At 48.3% G+C, this 20,667-nt stretch overlaps 1 protein-coding gene across 1 annotated transcript in view; it reads left to right on the plus strand.

Annotated features, from left to right (window-relative positions):
- Positions 1–20,667, plus strand: part of LOC144770779 (phospholipase A2 inhibitor gamma subunit B-like) — an 892,650-nt gene that overhangs the window by 156,526 nt on the left and 715,457 nt on the right. Inside the window, exon 3 of the mRNA XM_078655535.1 lies at positions 15,538–15,657. Within this exon, the coding sequence (XP_078511661.1) occupies positions 15,538–15,657 (120 nt within the window). The remainder of the gene's footprint in view (positions 1–15,537; positions 15,658–20,667) is intronic.

The following is a 20,667-nucleotide window of genomic DNA, read 5'->3' on the forward strand; positions in this document are numbered from 1 at the left end:
TCGAATCTGAGGCTGCTTCAGGTTTGTTGTTTGACTTTACCCTAGTTAAAATTTTAGTATCAAAGATGGTTCTGGCAGAAGTTTGTTGTCTGCTACTGTGTCTTCTGGTTAGAGCTTCTGACCCTGGGCTGAAGAGAAGCAATCTAACCTTTAGTGAGGGTCATCCTTATCAACAGGCTTTGAGATCACTGCTTCCTGGGACTAAATTAATCTGACAGCGAATGCCGCCTTCCTGGTGGCCAGCGCTTTATGCATGGACAGTGAAATGAAGTTTCTTTCTGGTTTAAAGCCACGTGCAGTTTTCCATGGAGAGGCAGCAGTGTGGTGTACTCACTACTCTTTAATTGTAAACTTGATATCTGATTTTCATATTAGCCATGAGATTTGGCTGCATGTCTTCTTCCTTGGGGTTTATATCTGAGGCTAGAAGAAAAAAATGATATAGTCTGGATGTTAGACTAACCCTGAACAGTGTACATTATTTGTGCGAAGGAGTTTCCTACAGTATGTGGCCTTTTGTGAATTGTGTAAAAGAGCTTGGAAGACCGATAACTGCGATCAAGTTTCACGGTGAATGGAGTCATGTTCAAGGCAAGGAGGTCTAGGGTTGCGATGGGCCCACTGGGCACTAAATACCCTTGTTTTTGCAGTCAGGCCAGTGAATAGAGGATAGGGAATTTTCTTGTTTGCATCTGGTGCCGTGGCACCGGCTCTTCGACACTGGTCATGTTATGAGTTGAGGGCTTTCTCTTCCTGACTGGGTCTGAGCTCCTTCCACCAGACTAAACACAGCTTCCATGGACCAAGGGGCCTTTTTCTGGTTATACAATGAAATGCACAAGAAAAATTATGCACTGCAGCAGACGTAAGTGTGTGTATAGCGTACACAAGGAACGTATGCCATTGTTCTGCTGTCATAGCTCTTTAATCCCTGTAATCAACGAGTTCCCACGTGAAACAATAGCAACAATGTGTTAGGCCGCATTTAATACGGTAATGAACCCTTGTTTCTGACCGATTCGGAAAACCCTACCCAACGACCAATTCCGATGCCTGGAAACTGTTAGGGCTGACCTAATCGGTTCCGAAAGGCATTCTGGCAGGTTGCGTCTTTCGGAGCTGAATCGTACAGCTCAATGGACTCGGTTTTTCGAGTGAGGGAGTACGATGACCGATTCGGACAGCCGTCCCAAATCGGTTTCTTCTGAAAGAATCGGCTGCCGGAATTGGTCGTTGAGGCCCATAGCAGGCCCCCCTTGACCTTGGACCCTCTAATCAGGCCAGTAGGCGTACCCAAGGCCCCCCCACTTTATAACCAGGCACAGTGTGGCAGGCAACGTGGGGTGACTGCCGCAGGGTGCAAGGTTTTCCCCAGCCACCCCTTTCTTCAATGAACGCTGTGTTCTCAGTCACAACACAGGCTCTCATAGAAGTCAATGGGAGTCCGACTGAACCAAATAGTGTGGAAAGCATTCCGGATTCGATTGGGTTGGAATGCTTTCCTTAGTGGTTAGTTAATAATAATAATTGGTGGCCAAGCAACATGGCCAACAGGACGTGAGCTCTCCAGGCTCCCGGCCGGCCCGTCAAACAATCCTGCAGGTATCCTGTCCTGAGGTGCCCTTGGGTGCCATTCGCCTTTCTCCCGTTGTCCCCCTCACCTGGGATCCCTCTGGGGAGTTTTCGCAAAAAAAGGGAGCCTGGACACGTCCAGCGGCTGGGACACAGTAGTGGCGAAGCCTGGTCGACTCGCCTGGGGCCTGGTCGCTGCAGCTGGCAGCCAGAGGGCCTGGACGCTGTGGGTGCTGCCCTGAGCTGCCAGTGAGCAGGGGTAACCGGAGCCGTTGTAGAGTCACCCCGGAGGCATTGTGGCCTGACAGAACCAGGGCAGTTAAACCGGGGAGACCTATGTCCCACACTCCTGGTGAGAGGCCCCGTAGCCGGAGGAGGCGGAGGGTCGCCGACTGGACCGACCTTGGAGCTGGAGAATGAGTGATGGCGGTCCTCGGACCAGAGGTGGTCAAATGACATCCAGCTGGCGAAAAGAGGTTGCGCAGGTACCTGTTTGGAGCGGAAAGGCTTGGCGGGCCGGAGGTCCTCGCCTCACAGCTGGAGGCGGCCACAGGCGCCTTGGGGGCTGCACTCTGACGATCCCAGGCAGAACTGAAGCTCTGGAGTGTGTGGAGCTGTCAGGAAGCTGAGTAGCGGGTTCGACGGCAGGGATTGTTGCACGCTCGCCTGCCTGGATCGAGGTGTATCCTGCGCAGTGGGGCCTGTTCCAAGCCTGATTGGAAGTGGACGCCGACACGGAATTGGGCCAGCTGATGATCTGGGGCCCCGTGTGGGGCCGGAGGAAGGAGCTTCTAGACGGCGGGACCTTTTTGCTTGACCTGGGAGGCCGGAGCCTTAGCAGCCCGAGTGAGGAGGACTCACGCTGACCCTGCGGACCCCCAGGGGCCTTTAGAGGTGAGCCAGAGTGACAATCAACGGGGGCCTCCGCCCCTGAGGGACCACTGTTTTACAATGAAAGCTTGCATTCCGGTCGGAATGCATGCTCCCATTGTGAAGAATAAGAATGCAACCAGTTTCGGTCGCATCCCAATTAGCCGTTCGGGACTTCCGACAGTAGATCGGTCGGTCCCAGTACCGAGACGGTGAAGTCCGCCCAACATCCTAATTAGTCCCTATATTATTGTAAAAAATATTTTTGTACTTCCCTTTTTAAGTATAGGGAATCTATATTTTATTATCTATATTTGTGTGGTCAATATTTTGTCGGTGAATCATACAATACATGCTACCTAAGCAGCAAAATGCATTGCTCTTCTTTAGGGGTCTGTTTCTCTCTGGCGTGGCTACATGTTAAGGCAAACACAAGGAGATGGATGGGGTGGAAACTTTTCAGACACTCACCACAAGTCACAGATCTGGGTTGAATCCATTATAATTCTTTAGCTCACTTCGCCACTGCAATTCAGACCCAGCCATATGCAAATCAGTCTTGACCCTGTTCCTCAAGGGAACAGTCCAGCCGAAGTACCAAGCCAGATCTTTCCTGGACTGGAAACAAGCATCCTGGGACCGGTTTCGGGATAACACCCCTCATTTGCCAGGCTATCTTGAATCCAGTGACAAAGTGAGCAAGGGGCCCACATCTGGACATACCCTGCCAACTTCGCGCAGACAAAGCAAAAACAAGGAGATGATGAACAGAGCGCTGAAACTTTTCAGTCACTCACCACAAGTCACAGATCTGGGTTGAATCCATAATCGTTCTTTAGCTCACTTCACCACCCCAGTTCAGACCCAGCCATATGCAAATCATTCTTGACCCTGTTCCTCATGGGAACAGTCCAGCCCGAACTAACAAGCTAGCCTGGCTGATGCAGAATGCTTGTTTCTAGTCCAGGGAAGACCTGGATTGGCAGTTCGGGCTCCCCAATGGGACACGCAGCACTACGCTCCTTCAGTTAGATGAAGAATTTCATTCTCAATGATGCAGCCATGCCATTGGGTGCTTCAATGTTCATTCCTCAGCAGAGTCAATCTGAGGGTATCTAGAGGATGGACTAGTGCCCACCCCTGGCTATCTTTAGCCAAAAATCAGTCTTGCTAATCCCCATGCTTATAAGAAGAAATATTAAGAGTTGGGGAGTGAATTCGGGTTGTCACAGCAGTTAGCTCAGGCAGTATGGTTTCATTCGACATCATATGGATGCTGATCTGGATGTCAGTGGCAGCCAGTAATTAGATCTGTTTGACACGTTGGGGTGATGGTTCATCGAACGTTGCCGAGATCAGTGCTTACAGATGCGGTCCTGATGTGACCTTTTTATGGAGGCAGACCTTGCTCCACATCCTTCAGAAGCCTTTGACGCATTGTCACCGAATTGTGACCTGGTAGGACAGTGCTTTGAGATGTGTACTAAAGCGCTCAGAAATCTGCCAGATTACCCTTCCAAGGAATGCACGTTTTTATATTATTTAAAGATTGTTTGTTCATCTTTGTCTTTTCTTGCAATTTCTTTACACATTTTACTATTGGTCTTTGTGAAGCACGACGGTTTTCCCAATATAACACCTGATATTTCCATGTGATGTCGCAGTCATATAGTGTGTGTGTCGTATGATTACCTCACTGACGTTACCGTTTGAAGCCTGGTCCTTGAGCTTTGCTAGCAGCTCTGATTCCTGACTCACAAAGAGATGTTGCAATCCGATTACTGTTTCTTGGAGTGAAGTTAGACTTCCAGTGTGATGCCTTAGTTGGAAGGCTGGTTTGCTCGTGTGATGTCAAGGCTATGATTTCTGGAGAGATGTTACTGGCTGGCATTCTGTTCAAGGAGACGCCAGTCTTACTCATGTTTCCGAAATGCAGTTACAGTCTCATATTACATTCATGGTTGCTGGCAGAGGTCGAAGTGGGCGGGTTTGGAGGGGCACGACCTGCTCATACTTTTTTAAATTTATAATAAGCAGTTCTCCTACTTTTTAGGTTGGCTCCCCTTTTGCAGTCGCGACTGGGTCACTTCACTGCCATACCTCACAGGCGCCCTTCAACGCAGCCCACCTCTAATACGGAACTGTGGTCTATGGTTACTGGTGGTGTCTTATGAAAAGCCCCAGCCAATAAATAAATGTTACAAGCATTGTTAATGCATTGTTACGCCTATGTAATTAATAAAGAGCGTTTTTCATCAATCATCCGAGAGAAGGAAAGAGCTCCCTGTAACACAGGAGTGGAGAGATTGTGGCACAGCGGCCAGAGCTGCTGACTCAAAAGCTGAGTCTCGGCGGTGCCACCCCACATCCTATGTTTCTATGCAAATCACTTAATCTCTCTGGGTGATAAATTGTTACATAAATGTGCTGCACAAGTAAAAGGCAAATTTTGTATATGAAACTATAGTTCCACCGAAGTGGATGTTAACAGTATTTCGGCAGCAGGAAACTGATAAGAGAAGCAGACGAGGAACAAGCATTGGTAAATGTAGGAAAATATGCTACAGGCAATAGAAATGGAGGAAAGGTAAGAAGCACGCACAGGAACCAATGAGAAGCTAGGAAAGAAAAGAGGTGGTATGGTAGTTTCTTTTAAGTTTATATTAAAAACAATGGATTTCTCATGCCTAGCAGCAGACGAAACCTAAAAAAGGAAAGAAAATACAATATTATTAAAGGAGAAGGGCCCTTCTGCCCGCCTAGTCTGCCCAGCTTGAGCCTGCCATGCTTTGATGCTAAGGGCCAGATGTAGGTAATTTTAATTTACCACCTCTTAAATACCGATTCATACCGAATCGGTATTTAAGAGGTGGTAAAATAGAGGGGGGGAGATGTAGGTATTTCAGATTCGGTAAATACCGAATCGTTAAGATTCGGTATTTACCGAATCTGTAAATACCGATTCGGTATTGCCCATTGATTCCTATGGGCCTTGCAGCCCATAGGAATCAATGGGCAATACCGATTCTGTAATTACAGAATCGGTAAATACCGATTTTAGCAAGGGTGCAGGGGGTGTCACTTTGACACCCTCTGGCACCCCAAAAATAGGCATGTGCGCCATGTGGCACACAGACATGCCCTAAGGGCATGTCTGTGTGTCACATGGCACAGGTGTGCATGCACACATGTGCATGCACACCTAGATTCAGTATTTACCACCCAATTGGATTGGGTGGTAAAATACCGATTCTTAAAGCCCTGTGGCACTCTGACATGTGCCAGCTACATCTGCATTTACAGAATCGGTATTTTACCGAGTCTGTATTTACCGATTCGGTAATTTTACCGAATCGGTAAATACAGAATCGGTAAAGTACCGATTCTGTAAATGCATGCCCTACATCTCAAAATCCAATTACCGGTCGGTAACGGCCGAATTCGGCCGTTACCGACCGGTAATTGGCCACCTACATCTGGCCCTCGGTGCTTTATTACTTTCCAATTAAACATGTTAGCGGAGACATTTGCATCTTTTTTTTTTTTTTTTTATTTAAACAGTTTTTATTGCAATAGGTATGGTATACACAGCTGGTGATTGCCTACAACCCTGGGGCCGGCAGCGTATAGTAGCCACTGAAACACAGAATCGGACACAGCCCGCATGCCGACATCCCGGAGGCTCGGCGGCAAGTACAGGTCAAGACGTGATGATAAGACCAGGGATGCGATCGTAAGGCAGTATAATCAACTGTTCAGTATTTTCTATTATAAAAGCAACAACAACCACAGAAGTGAAACATGAAAATAAAATAAAAATGAAATGAAAAAAAAAAAAGAAAAAAAAAGCAGAGTCAAATAATAGTCACACTTGTAGTATCAAATAGGAAGGGACATCACAGTAAGGACGCAGCAATAATTAATGTCGAATCCTTCCCACCGGTCCAGCACGTGACATAGCCAGTTCAGCAGACGGAGAATCACACAGTTCGCCTCTGTATACATTCCAGTGCCCCCACTTCCTGTCCCACACCTTAGGGCAACCCCGTATCTTGTAGACAGTCTTCTCCGCTATCATGCATCGATCCATCTCAGCCACCCATCCCACCACTAAGGGTCTATCTCGGGAACCCCACTTCATTGCAATGGAGCGCTTGGCTAGTAGAAAACCCAGAGTCGCCCATTGCAGTTCTTGAACATTAAGGTCGTTGGCACCCCAGACAGAGAGGACACATGGTCTCGGCAGCGGTGGCAATGGTTTACCCAAAGAGTCGCTCATTTTCGTGAGAACGCGGCCCCAGAACTCCTGTATTCTTGGACAGTCCCACAGTATGTGAAAGAAGGTGCCAGGTAAGTTACAGCCTCGCAGGCACAAGGGGTCAGGGCGCCGTCCAATTTTTGCCAAAGTAAGAGCAGACATGTAAGCCCTATGCAACACCTTCAGTTGTATCAGGCGAAACCTATGGCAGATAGCCGCTTGTCTAGGGGACATGAGGGCCGAACGCCATTCTTCCTCATCGAAGGGGCCCAGGTCAGCTTCCCATTTGACTCGCAGTGACGGGAAAGAGTTGGGAAGGTTATTGCACAGTTTCCGATAAGTGTAGGAGATAGCCTTCTCAGGGAGCGGTTCTGATAACAATCTGTCTTCTAGGGGAGAAATAAGAGGAATCGAAGAGAGGTCTGGAATGGCGGACCGAATGGCATGAGAAATTTGCAGATAACGAAAAAATTCAGTGGACGCCAAGGAGTACTTGGTCTGGAGAGCCTTAAAAGACAGAATAGAACCTTTGTGGACCAAATCCCCCACCTCAGAAATCCCTATCATGTCCCAGTTACCGAATCCCTGGGAAAAGCAGAGGAATCCCAAGCGTTGTGACGACCACAAGTGGGTAGCTTTAGTGAGTGTGTCAGCCCACCCCAGATTCTTATTGGCTTTGTGCCACAGTGCAACTGTGTGGGCCATAGGGCCGACGTATCTATGTTTAGCGGGCTTGCTGTAGAGGGCTCCCAAGTAGCCCTCCCGTCCAGTTTGGATTCTATCAAGGAGGAAGGCCGGATTAAGGGGTGAGCCGTGTATCCAATGGTTGACGGCCACCAACTGTGACGCCCAATAGTAGAGGCGGAGGTTGGGCAGGGCAATGCCTCCGTCGTACCAGCCCTGAAAAAGTTTAGACAGGGCAATCCGAGCGGCAGCACCGTCCCACAGTAGAAGACGAAGCTCTCCCTCCACGATGCGAAAATAAGAGTCTGGGATCAAGAAGGGGCAGTTTTGCAGGGCATAGAGAAAGCGCGGAAGAGCTAGCATTTTAAACAGACCCGCTCTGCCCGGAAGAGACAGCGGGAGGGATCGCCAATGTGCAACGTCGCTGTGGAGTCTGCATAGGGGGCCTAGCAAATTCCGGTCATGAAATACCTTCGGGTCAGGTGTGATGAAGATACCAAGATATTGAAAGCCATCAGTGGCTATCGCGATGGAGAACCCCTGGGGCAGTCGGGGAGGAGGGCCATGCAACATATATAGCGTGGATTTAGTCCAGTTAATGGAATAACCCAAATATTTACCAAAATTAGGGAGGACGTGAAACAGGCTGTTGATGGAAGACCGCGGTGAGGACACATAAATCAAGATGTCGTCGGCATAAAGGGAGATTTTGTCCACCACTTCATCCCTCCACTGGAGACCCCTGATGGAGACGTCTGTGCGGACCCAATGCGCGAGGGGCTCGAGGGTAAGAGCGAAGAGTAACGGGGATAGAGGGCAGCCCTGCCTGGTGCCCCTATGGAGACGAAACTGGCGCGAAGTGTGGTCGTTGACCCTAACCTGGGCAAGGAGGTCCGTGTATAAAAGCTGTACCCAGCTGATAAATTGGGGCCCAAAGCCAAAGCGGGTTAGGACCTCGAAGAGGTAGGGCCATTCGATCGAATCAAACGCCATTGTAGCGTCAAGGGATAAAATGGCCGCATCCTGTTGGATAACCGATTGACGACTCATGACATTATTGACTCTACGCAGGTTCAATGCTGTGTTGCGGCCTGGAAGAAAACCAGATTGATCATCATGGATAAGGGAGGGGAGCACTAGAAGTAGACGAGTAGCCAACATCTTAGCCAGGACCTTCGCCTCTGCGCTAATCAAGGAGATAGGTCGATAAGATCCGCAACAATCGGGTGGTTTATTCGGTTTGAGGAGTACAACAATGGAGGCCAGCCGCTGAGCCAGTGGGAGGACACCATCGTCTCGACTTCGCAGAAACATATTTCTTAGATGTGGGGTAATCTCTCCGGCCATGCCTTTGAGGAATTCGATTGGGACTCCATCTGGGCCCATAGCTTTTCCGGAGTTAACGGCAAATAGTGCCGACGTAAGTTCTTCCACTGTAATGTCAGCGTCCAATGCTGCCCTATCTTCATCAGAAATAAGCGGAAGACGCATCTCCGCCAGGAGTTGTCTAGATTCTTCTGGTGTGTAGGAGGGACCCGCAGTATACACCTTCTCCAAGTGGTCTGCAAAAGCCTCCGCAATATCTTGCGGGTCATTAACTGTGATCCCATCCGGCCTAAGGATGGAGGGTACCCACCTAGAGCCCTGATCCCGGCGCTCAAGCCAAGCGAGCATTTTTCCAGCAGTATCTCCGAATTCATAAACTCGGTGGCGCGAGTGTAGCAGGCGGGCTCGCGCCCTCTCCTGGGCCAGCGCTTGGTAGGCCAGTTGTTGTGTACGGAGGGAAGCAGCGGTGTCGACAGTGGGAGCGGTGTTGTGTGCCATTTCGAGATGGACGAGGTCCGATTCTGCCCGAAGGATCTGTTCATTATGTTTACGTAGGTAGCCCGTTTTCAGTGTCAGCGCCTCGCCCTTTACGACTGCCAAGTATGCCTCCCAGAGTATCACCGCGGAGTCAACGGAGCCGACATTTTCAGCGAAGTAAAATTCGGTACGTTCAAAGAGGGCGTCTTTAATATCAGGTATCTGCATAAGCCAGGGGCTAATAACTACAGGGCCCCGGGTATATGGACGATGGTAGGTCAGATCTACACTTAGGGGCGAGTGATCGGAGATGCCTCGCGGAAGACCTCGTGGTCGGAGGAAGAAGCCGAGATCAGCTGTGGGGCAGAACAAATAATCAATGCGGGACATGCTTTTGTGTGCGTTTGAATAATGTGTAAAATATGCTGTAGTCGGGTTCTGGTGCCGCCACATGTCTACCAACCCCATGGCCTGAGCAAAGTCGAATAAGTCGGAGCGCGACCGATGAGAGCTACGCTTAGGGCTGCGATCTGGGTCATCGCACATCGTGTGGTTGAAATCACCGCCGATCAGTAATGTACCGACGGGGAGGCCCAATATGCGAGTGCCTAGTTCTTTAAGGGAGTCCTGTACGAGTGTAGGTGGAATATAGACGGAGACCAGATTCAACGGGCGGCCCTCCCATGTAGCTTCGACAGTCGCAATGCGGCCCAGGGGGTCAGCCCACGTCTTGGAAGCAGTAAGTGCCAGACTCTTTTTAATTAGGATCCCCGTGCCGCGGGATCCCGAGGTGAAGCCCGCGTGAACTATAATGTATAGCCCCCTCGTTGGAGAGCCCTGCAAGTGTTACCCACCAGGTGTGTTTCCTGTAAGAGGACAATATCGGGAGAGTGGCGACGAAGGTATTGGAGGAACACACTTCTCTTAATCTTATGACCCAGCCCGTTAACATTCCAGGACAGGATCGTGAGGGTTCGAGAGCGGGGGTGCATCTTCATTATGAACTAAGGGAATCATCAGGAAGGAGAAGTGAATGTAGGGCTGACGGAAATACCAGTGCGGGAAGGCAACGCCACAGTGAGGAAGAGGAAGCTCACAAGGCCCTAGTGGACCAGTTAGCCCACGGGGCAAACCGCTAGTCAGCTTAAGACCTATAGTGGATCTAGAGACCTGACCAATGTGACAGAAGAGGACTCTGCAAATCAACAAAAAAACCCACAAGGAAAACAATGACAATGCAATAACAACAGTAGAAACCCAGACCCACCCACCCCCCCATCCATCCCCCCTCCCTGCTTCCCTGCCCGCGGACTTGAAACTATCCACACCCCAACTAGGCAGAGTGCCTGTCGCCCTCCCAACCATGTTAGGGGTGCTCGGTGAGCCGGTGCCACCCCCGCCTGACACTAGTAGTGATGTGACCATCAAACACAGGAAGAAGTCAAACGGTATACAAATCCCAGTGCCACATTCACATATCAAATAGAGTACCTGGTAAGTAGTCAGTGCGGCCTCACCTTGGGCCGAAGAACACACCATCCGGAAGCCGATGCTGACATGGCGTGGAGAACTGTAATGTCAAAGAGGCCCCTGCAATGAAGTCCCCTTAAGAGGAGCATACCCGCCAATCAGCACCCCAAAGGCCGTGCATAGCCGGCTCCCCAAGGTGTAGTGACACTAGTCCCCCACATCATTTGTACCGGTAAAGAGGTCCTGGCTTCCAGGCATCTGTTCAGTACTTGCGCGATCATCTTGGTCGTCACGGGCTTCCCGTCGGCTCGGAGATCTCCCAGCACGGCGCCAGCCCTCCAGCCAGTCCCATACTTCCTCCGGCGAGAAGAAGAACCACGCTTTGCCGTCGTGTTCCACCCGCAATTTCGCCGGGAAAAGCATGGAATATTTGATTTGCTTGTCCCGTAGAGCTTTCTTGACTTCCAGGAAGCTACGGCGCCTAGCCTGGACCTTCATGGTATAGTCCGGGAACAATGTAATGCGGGCATTCTCCAGGAGAAGAGACGGTCCCGCCCGGGCTGCCTGCAGGATGGCGTCACGGTCGCGGAAATTGAAGACCCTCGCAATAATAGGTCGTGGGGGAGCCCCTGTCTTGGGTCTGCCACCAGGGACCCTGTGCGCTCGCTCAATGGAGAAGAAGGTTGAAAGCTTCTTCGGGCGGAGGTGGATGGTGATCAGGTTTTCGACAAAGAGGTCTGCTGCTGGCTCCTCCATCCGTTCCGGCACGCCCAAAATTCGAATATTGTTACGTCGCGCCCTTCCTTCATAACCATCCAGGAGCTCGCTCATTTGTTGCTGTTGTTTCTGGAGTTGTTCCACCTGTCGTTGGAGGGTAGAAGTATCGTCAATCAGGGCCGCAGTTTTAACTTCCACATCTTTGACCTTGGAGTCCATTTTCCGCAGGTCAGCCCTCAGCAGCGTCACCTCTATATTGACCGAGTCAATCCGCGTCTCCAGGGATGACCTCACCCCAGCAATCGCCTGCATAACGTCCTCCAGGGTAAGGGTCTTCGCTCCTGGCGAGGGGGACGCAAGACTCGGGGTCTCAGGGGAGGGTGCAGGTTTCTCGCCTCCCCTAGCGCCCCAGGAGTTCTTGTTGAGCTGCCTCTGGTTGGAGGGTCTGGTCGGAGGGTCTGGTCGCCTTTGACGACGCCATGGGGAATAAAGATGTCAAGGATGCAGCGCGCAGGGTCCAAGGGGAGTCAGAGTGTGGCAGGAGATATGGTCAATGAAGGAAGAGGGGCGGCACACACTCGGCTTGTTAGTCCAAGTAGGGCAGGTAGACCAGTGCCCAAAGAATGGCAGGCCCCAGAGCTTCCAGCGGGCAGCGGCTACGGGTAGAGCTCAGGAGTGGCGCAGAGGCACGGAGGAGATCCGGGCAGGCGCCAGGAAACGCTGCAGGGCTATGACGGCTCGGGCCACCCAGTCCGAAGATGGCACCACAGCAAAGGGCGAATCCGGGCTAGCAATGGCGCAGGAGCTTCTCGAGGGCACCCAGGAGGGTCAGGTTGCGTCTAGGGCTGCAGGTGGAAGGCAGCCAAACAAGTCGCCCAGCCCACAATTGCCAGTGCGGTACCGCCTGGGTCACTGTTGCGTGTCAGTCTCAGAGTGGAGCACCCCCAAACGCGGCGCACAGGCCTCAATGCCTTCCAGGATCGGTGGCCACAGAGCAGAGTCACAGGGTCTAGGTTCCGAAATCGGCACAGAAGTCCCAAGGCCACACAGGCCGATCCTGTAGGGGGTAAGAGCAGACCGGGAGACAACACGTGCCAGTAAGTAGAGGCCCACACCCGGGGCGATGTGAGGAGGGCCCAGGGATGCGCGAGCCCGCAGCAGCCGGAAAACGGGAGGGAGTAAGTGTCAGCCAGGCGCAGCAGTGAGCAACCGGACGCAACAGAGGATCGGTGCCGCCCCGAGTCTCAGCAGGAGCCCAGCCTCAGACGTACCTCCGGTGTAGGGGGTCGCAGAATTGCGGCGATCGGTACAATACAGCTGGTCGGGGCACAGTCGGGATCCACTCGGGAAGAGGCACCTAGCTCCCGCAGCTACAGGCCCAGAAGCCGGGGTGTTGAGTAGGCGGACCCCAGCGTAGGAGGAGTCTCACTGTGTCCGTTCGGGCCGCGTGGATCTGGCAAGGAACCGGCCAATCAGTCACAGGCAGCCCAGAAAGGCACTTGCAGGGTTCCGGTGCGTCGGAGAAGGGTCCGCTCCCCAGCTCCGTCGCAGGACAAGGCAGCAACAGCGGGCACGGTCAGATGCGGAGTCGGAGCTCCGATACGGGCGCCATCTTGCCCCCAGCCGGACCTTCACCCAGTAGATGTGCTCCGCTTTTTCTTACAGTACAAAACCAGTACAATCACAGCTCCAGGGCTGGCACTGAGGACTGCTGTGAGGCCCCCGTGGCTGTAGGGGGGACCTCAGGTCAGAGAACGGATGAAATGCGGCGGATAAGCAGGACGGGGTCGGGAGCCGCGTTAGAGAGCGACCATTCCCGTCGGCTGCTAGCCACGCCCTTCATTTGCATCTTTAATTCTCTTTAGGAGGCATTCTGACGTTCATCTACGTCTAGTGCCTGCCATTTAAAGTGGGGTTACAGCCCCATTCATAATGTGCTACCTCTGCCATGAAATACGGCTCATTTTCCATTTTGGGGGCTTTTTGAAGGCTTTGGCTGTTAACAGTTTCCCTGTTACCCCCCTGACCCCTCCCCAGTGCTCTGCGTGGCACGACCTTAAGTGACGGTCCCCCACCCGCATTGCTCTACCTGCCACCCGCCTATTGGCTTCTCCATGGTCAGCCTAGGGTGATGTGGCTAACCGCGTATGTGCTTTACAGATCCTGCTGTTAGTGACGTTGAACATTGAATGTAACCCAAAGAGGCTAGAAAATCCATTCAATAGTTCCTAAGTGGCTTTAATCACCCTGCTAATCATTCTTGCAGCACTTTTCATTTCTTTCACAGGCTTACCCACTCCTTCCTCTTCATACTGGCTGAATATATTCAGCTAGGGGTGGTCGTAGGTTGTACAATCTGTTGTGCGCCCATCTAATTGCGCCTTGATTGCCTGGGTCAGGTCACTTAGCTGCTCCATGGGTTAATGAGCTTCCACTTGCACCGCTGTGACACACTTCTGCTGACTCGAGGGATCCGCGCAGTAAGCTTTGTCCTGGCTGCTGGAATATGCTTAAAAGACTATTGGGATGTCCTGGTGCCTGCATTTGTCACCTGTGACTAGAAGGTCCCGGGCTGCTTCCTACACATCTGGCTCAATCCCGCTCCCCTTCCAGGTGGTACAAAAGGGGGTGGTGATGGACTGAGCATCTGAACCAATCAAACACTCACACCCAGTCAACAGATCTGGGTTTAATCCATCACCGTTCTTTAGCCCACTCTGCCACCCCAGTTCAGACATGGCCATATACAAATCAGTTTGACCCTGTGTCTCATTGGAACAGTCCAGCTCGAACTGCCAAGTCATGCCTTCCCTGGACCGGAAACCCGGCTTGCTTGAATCCAGAATGAGCAAGGGACTCACATCTGAGCATACCCTGCCAACTTATGGCGAACAAAGTAGTACAAAAGGGGGTGGTGATGGATGAAGCATCTGAACCAATCAAACACTCACACCCAGTCAACAGACCTGGGTTTAACCCATCACCATTCTTTAGCCAACCCCTTTTGTACCGCTTTGTTTGCCATAAGTTGGCAGGGTATGCTCAGACGTGAGTCCCTTGCTCACTTTGCCACTGGATTCAAGCAAGCCTGGCTGAAGACGGCTGTAATGCCAGAAACCGGTCCTAGGAAGCTTGTTTCCGGTCCAGGGAAGGCATGGCTTGGCAGTTCGGGCTGGACTGTTCCCATGAGGCACAGGGTCAGACTGATTTGCATATAGCCATGTCTGAACTGGGGTGGCAGAGTGGGCTAAAGAACGGTGATGGATTAAACCCAGATCTGCTGACTGGGTGTGAGTGTTTGATTGGTTCAGATGCTCCATCCATTACCACCCCCTTTTGTACCGCCCCCTTCCAGGTGATCATCTTTCTTGGGAGGATGGCTTGCAGCTCTCTGGCATCTGCAGAGGGGCAGGAAGTGTTTGAATCTGTTTAAGAGTGATTTGTATGTCCACATTCTTTTCCATTTCATCAGTCCCTTTTTGTACTGTATTTTTAGTGATATGATTGCATTTGCATGATGTGCACAGAAATACCAGTGAGATTTTAAAACTTTTGTCATATTCTCATGAGGGTGTGTTGATTTAAAAAAGCATCTGAAGGGGTAGGATTTAGGTTTTGCCTGCACAATGCTTATGCTGTGCTTCTTTGGTGTTTCCTCCACCCTTTATCTATCTCCCCATAGCTGCAACCATTTTAAGTGTACTTGTCAGGTGCATGTTTTTTTTTTCTTTGTCCTCCGCCCTTTACTTAATCTCCTTACTTTATGTGTACCACCAGTAACCGCAAAATATATTGCGTTTCTCAGTAAACAAGTCATAACACTTTAACAGAGTTTCAGTAACTTAGATTGCAGAACTGCCCACCAAGTTACAACGTACAAAAAAAATGCTTATTATTAATCACATAGGCGAAATGTTTGTTCTGTGATGTCTGGGGTCACCTCTATTGGAGCCAAACTGAGCACCTAATTCACCCAGCTAGCACTTGACCCTCAGGGTAGCAAAGCAGAGCAGTCTAATCATGTTTGCTAGGCACATTAAAGAATGCATACATCTTTTATTTCTTTCAGGATAATGGCTCTGTGCCGAATTACATAAACGTTTCATACTGTTAAATTCGTTTTGGGATCAGCTAACAAAGGACTTTTTATACCTCTGGTCTAGGAAATTCCCTCTCCTGTATAAAGTGCATCACCGACGAAAAACCCACCTGCACTGGCACTTCGGTGGTCTGTCAGTCAGATTCAAATGCTTGCGTTTCCAAACTGACTCAAACTATAACTGGTAAGTCTTGGATTAGTGAAGGCATTAGAATTGTTCATGCCGCTGGCAGTTTGTTGAAATGTTTGATCAACAAATTACTCTGTTGTTGGTTAACTGAACAATTTATTGAGATGATTTATTCAACTGAGACTAAAGTAATTAGTAGTGTTTGTTTTAAGGTCTGCTGTTGGTCATTACTCCTTTCAGGTTAGGAATACAGAATCCTGCCTGCTATCCTGCAGCATCAGACCTGCAGGTCTTGTATTGGTGATGTGACAGTTTTGTTCAAACAGAAACCCTCAGTCAACAAATCAAACTGATACAAATGCATCTTTAGTTGTCTAAACTTATGCTTAGTTCCTGTCTGGTGTGCGCCCAGCAAACCCCCAGCAGATCGTGTCCTTATTGAACCAACAATCTTAAATAACGCACCATAAAACTTGGTATTAAGACCCTCCTACAAAAGGGAGTGCCCGGCCACTAAGTGGCACTGGAATCTGATTCAAAACATTGATGTCCAGGAGATCAGAAACTGTGGACTCCAGATTGTACGTGGCACTGAAATGCCTTCAAAGAGGGATCCTCCGGGTTTTTCAACTGCCAGAGATTCAGAGTTAGAAGGGAGATAGGATAGCACCAATCACTTGTATTCAGTGATATTCATAAACTTCAGTAGCTGTATCGTTGGCTTATAACTGCTCTTGGAGAGGATCTTTTATGTCCAGGCAAATCCAGGAATCCCAGGGTATACAATGGACACTAAGGGCCTCATTTATGTGTTTTTGGTGCAGGGCAGCACAGCATGTCACTTTGTTGCGCTGCCCTGCGTCAAAAGGAAAGAGCAGGAATACGCTGTATCTTTGATTTCTCCAGTATTGGAGTAGCTTTCATAGATTCACATGCTTGAATCATTCCCCGTCGTCGAGGTGTAAGTCCCACTCTACATAAAAAGCAATAAGTAATTACTCTAACATTAAAGTTAATAGAGAAAAAACATTCACTTTAATATCTCGTCCTAGTCATTAGATATAGTCTAAACTCCAACCAATCAGGCAACAGTACCCTCTAGAACCCTCTCCACAGAGGCTTCAGGCTTTCAGATTTTCTACCGCACATCGTGTGAAGGGAGTCTCCCTGAGCTCAGCTCAATACTTCTACTTTATCTTCTGGTTTCTTCAGATATTATTTCTGAACATGTCTTCCTCTAAAAGGTCTCTCTTCAGGCATTGTGAATCTTGTGGGAAACTAAGACTTCACTCACATGATCCCCACAAAAAATGTATCTACTGTCTTCACCCAGACCACCAGGTAAGAGATTGTAAAATCTGTAGAACATTTTCTCAAAAGACCTTGGGAGACGGGGAAGGACGTTTTCTTCTGTGGCTACAGAAGCTGCAAGAAAAATGACAATCCTTTATCTGAGAGTGATTCCTCTAAAGATAAGCTAGAAAAAATAGAGCTAGTGAGGTGGAGCTGGTTTCTGCTAAGGAAAAAACATCATCACACCTCAAAACAGGAAGATCAGCCTTCATCTTCAAAAAAGGCATCTGTCTTTCTTAAGGGTCAATCTGTGCCCTCTACACCTACAAAATCCTCTTCAAAATCGAAGCAGGTTTCAAGGTCTCTTCGTGAGCCATTTTTACCCCACAAACGAGATGATCCGTTGATGAATACGGCGACGATTCTATTCGTCAACGAGAATTTCCGTTTCCACAACAACGACGTCAACTTTCTCTTCTCCTCAGACCAAAACAATTATGTTGTCGGTATCTTCTCTGTTGACATTCGTATCAGTTAAGGTGATGCCATTTGCTATGTAAACGTCACCTTTATCTCATCTTCGACGGAAAAGAAGCAGCCTTTGTCAGGAAATTCGTTGACAGAAGCACCGTCGCCACTGAGGATGTCGGCGGCTCTCAAGGGTAAATCTTCTTCATCTTCGGTAGCCTCGTCCACTGTAGCCTTGTTGATGGTAGACTCGTCAACGGAGCCGAAGACCTCCGATACAGATCCTCGTCAACGCAGTTCGTCGACGTCCAGAACATCAACGGAAGAACCATTGATAAAATATTCATCTTTGCAACTGTAGTAGGCTTTTTTTTATATAATTTTTTTTTATTCAAGCCGGAGTTTGTCAAATATACACATTTGCATATTGCAATATTATATCATACTATAAACAGAGATAAAATTCTATTTTGACAATTTAAATCTCTTACAGAATCACTATAAATATCCCACGTCCTAGACCTATTTTACATTATATAAAAGAGTTAGCCATAAAACAAGTAGTACACCACAGACCCCCCTGTAAACATTTACACAATACTCTAATCTAATGGTCTAAAATCGCCTTCCACCCACCGCAGTGTAACAACAGCTTCATTCTTCACCTCTGCTATTAATTAATCAAAGTTATTCCCCCAAATTTTCATAAGTCCCCCAATTCTTGCCGCATAGGTGTATTCACTTTTCTTCACCCTTCTCATCTTTTGACCCCACTCAAATGCAAGCGGAATTGAATCCAAACGCCATTTTTGTAGTAACAGTGACCTTGCAATTGCCAGAGCTATATTTAAAAATCTAGTCACTGAGTCTGTGAAAGGGAGATCAGGATCAAAGCCAAACAAGATTAATCTGTCATTCACTTCCAGCTGTATATTACATTCTTTGTCCAGATACAGAAATACCTCTACCCAATACACATTGATTTTTGGACAGCAGAGCATGATATGTGACCATTTGGCGGATGGATAATTCAAGCAACAAAAGCATTGGGAGGACTGATTGGGATACATTTTTGCTAGGGCGGCAGGAGTTTGATATAACATCCATTTACTAAAAAATAGCATCCTGCGCCAATTTGCACCACTAAAATTTAGTCTATTAATGGTGGTCCAAATATGGGGAGAGATTTCACGATTCTCATGCTCTGACCATTTCTTTATGGCTTTTGGCTCAAGATCTACTCCCCTCGTAGAGGCTAAATATTTCTTCCAGACTCCTGGGTTCCTGTCTGATGCTATAACTAGAAGATCCTCCACCAACTGATTTGGAGCCAAAAAGGAGGTAGCATTTATTTCCGCAAAGTATTTACATAAAGTGCCATAGGAATTTGTAAGAATAAAATCATTGATCATTAATTGATGTATTTCTTCTACGGACACCCAGTTACCATTCCTTACAAAATCTGAAATGTTAACAAACCCATCTGCCGCCCATTTTGATGCCAGGTATGTGGGTTGTCTAACACCTATATGGGGGAGGATTTCTTCTAGTAAAGATGCTGAGTTAATAGCCGGAATGGAATATTTTTTTTAAAAAGCCTGCCGCCTTTTAAAAAGCCATTGCAGACTCTTATATCGAATTAACTTCGGCAATCTAAACATTAGCAGAGGAGAATGAATTTGACTATCATTACACATAAAGTTCATAAAAATATTACAAAAAAAAAATGTACTTGCGGCGGGGCTTAAACCTAGATAAATATTGTGCAAAATACGCATCATAACAACTTTTAAGATTGGGAAGTGCTAAAACACCTTTGTCCAAATCTTCATACAAAGTGCTAAGTGCTAGTCATGTTTTTTTTTTGCCCAAATAAAGGCTGTAAACATTGACTCAACCTGAGAGAAGAAGGAGCCTGATAGAGTGCACGGAATTGAGGAAAACAGGAAATTAAATAGCGGTAAAACTGACATTTTAATTAAAGCCACGCGTCCCACTATGCAGAGAGGGAGCAAGTTCCATCGGCAAAACAGCCCTTCAACTTTCTTTATTAGAGGAATAAAATTTCTCTTTGGGTTGGAGTTAAGAGAGCACTGAATATCGGGGTGCAGATTTAAAGCCGCCCTCCCACATTGTATCACTTCTGTTTTGGCTTTATTTATTCGATATCCCCCTAAAGCTACAAAGTCCTCGAACAACTTGAAGACCTTAGTTTGTACCTCCACTGTTGGCTTAATTAGAAGCATGATATCATCTGCGTAAAGTTTTAACTTAGACATTGCTGGAATTGGAGGGTGGATATCGAAGCAGTTCCGAATAGCTATTGCCAGGAGTTCGATAAAGAAAGCAAATAACACGGGCGACAAAGGACAGCCTTGCCTTGTGCCTTGCTTGATTTTTATAGAACCTACCACTTCAGAATTGATGATTATATTAGCCACAGCATTCTCGTACAAGCTCTGAACTAGGAGTATGAATGACCGTGGGATATCAAAGGAATGTAAAATCGAGAATAGTGTCTCCCAAACCACAAGGTCAAAGGTCTTTTCCGCGTCTAATAACAACAGGAGTGCCGGAAGCTTCTGAACCTCAAAATAATCCAGAGCTTCTACAAGACAGTGGGTGTTAGAAGCCAATTGTCTACCAGCCAAAAAACCATTTTGATCGGCGTGGATCAGGTGTGCTGCGTATCTGTTAAACCTGAGAGATAACAATTTTGTGACAATTTTATAGTCCGAATTCAGGAGCGTGATCGGACGGTGGGAATTGGGGTCCATCTCATCCTTGCCTTTCTTTGGAAAGCTGACGATATTCCCCTGCCTAAAAGATTCTGGGACTAACCCTCCTTCTAATAAAGAATTAATCAGGGCTAAAAAAAATTTGGATAATGCATAAAAAAAAAACCTATAAAAATTCTGCGGGTAGTCCATATGGACCACAGGCCTTACCATTCGCCAAGCTCTTTACAACTTCCTCCAAGTCTATCAATGATAAAGTGCTTGCCATAGATTGTTTATCCATTTCTGACAGAGTATGAGATGGATTTTCTCGGAGGAAATTTGCAAGTAGTTGGTCATCAACCCTTCGAAGTTTACCATAAATAGACTCATAGTGGGACATCATGATGTCCCCAATTTTTCCTGGATCCTCCGTAGGGACTGCTGTCAAAGGGCACTTTAATGCCTTAATTTGATTTGCGGCGGCCTGCTCTTTAGCCTGCCATGCCAGCAGCCTACCAGTGAAATTGCTTTCCTTATATACTTTCTGTTGAAAGCGTTGAAAAAATATCTCACTTTGGGTGTT

The sequence above is a fragment of the Lissotriton helveticus genome, chromosome 7 (assembly GCF_964261635.1).
Source record: "Lissotriton helveticus chromosome 7, aLisHel1.1, whole genome shotgun sequence".
Classification (NCBI taxonomy): Eukaryota; Metazoa; Chordata; class Amphibia; order Caudata; family Salamandridae; genus Lissotriton; species Lissotriton helveticus.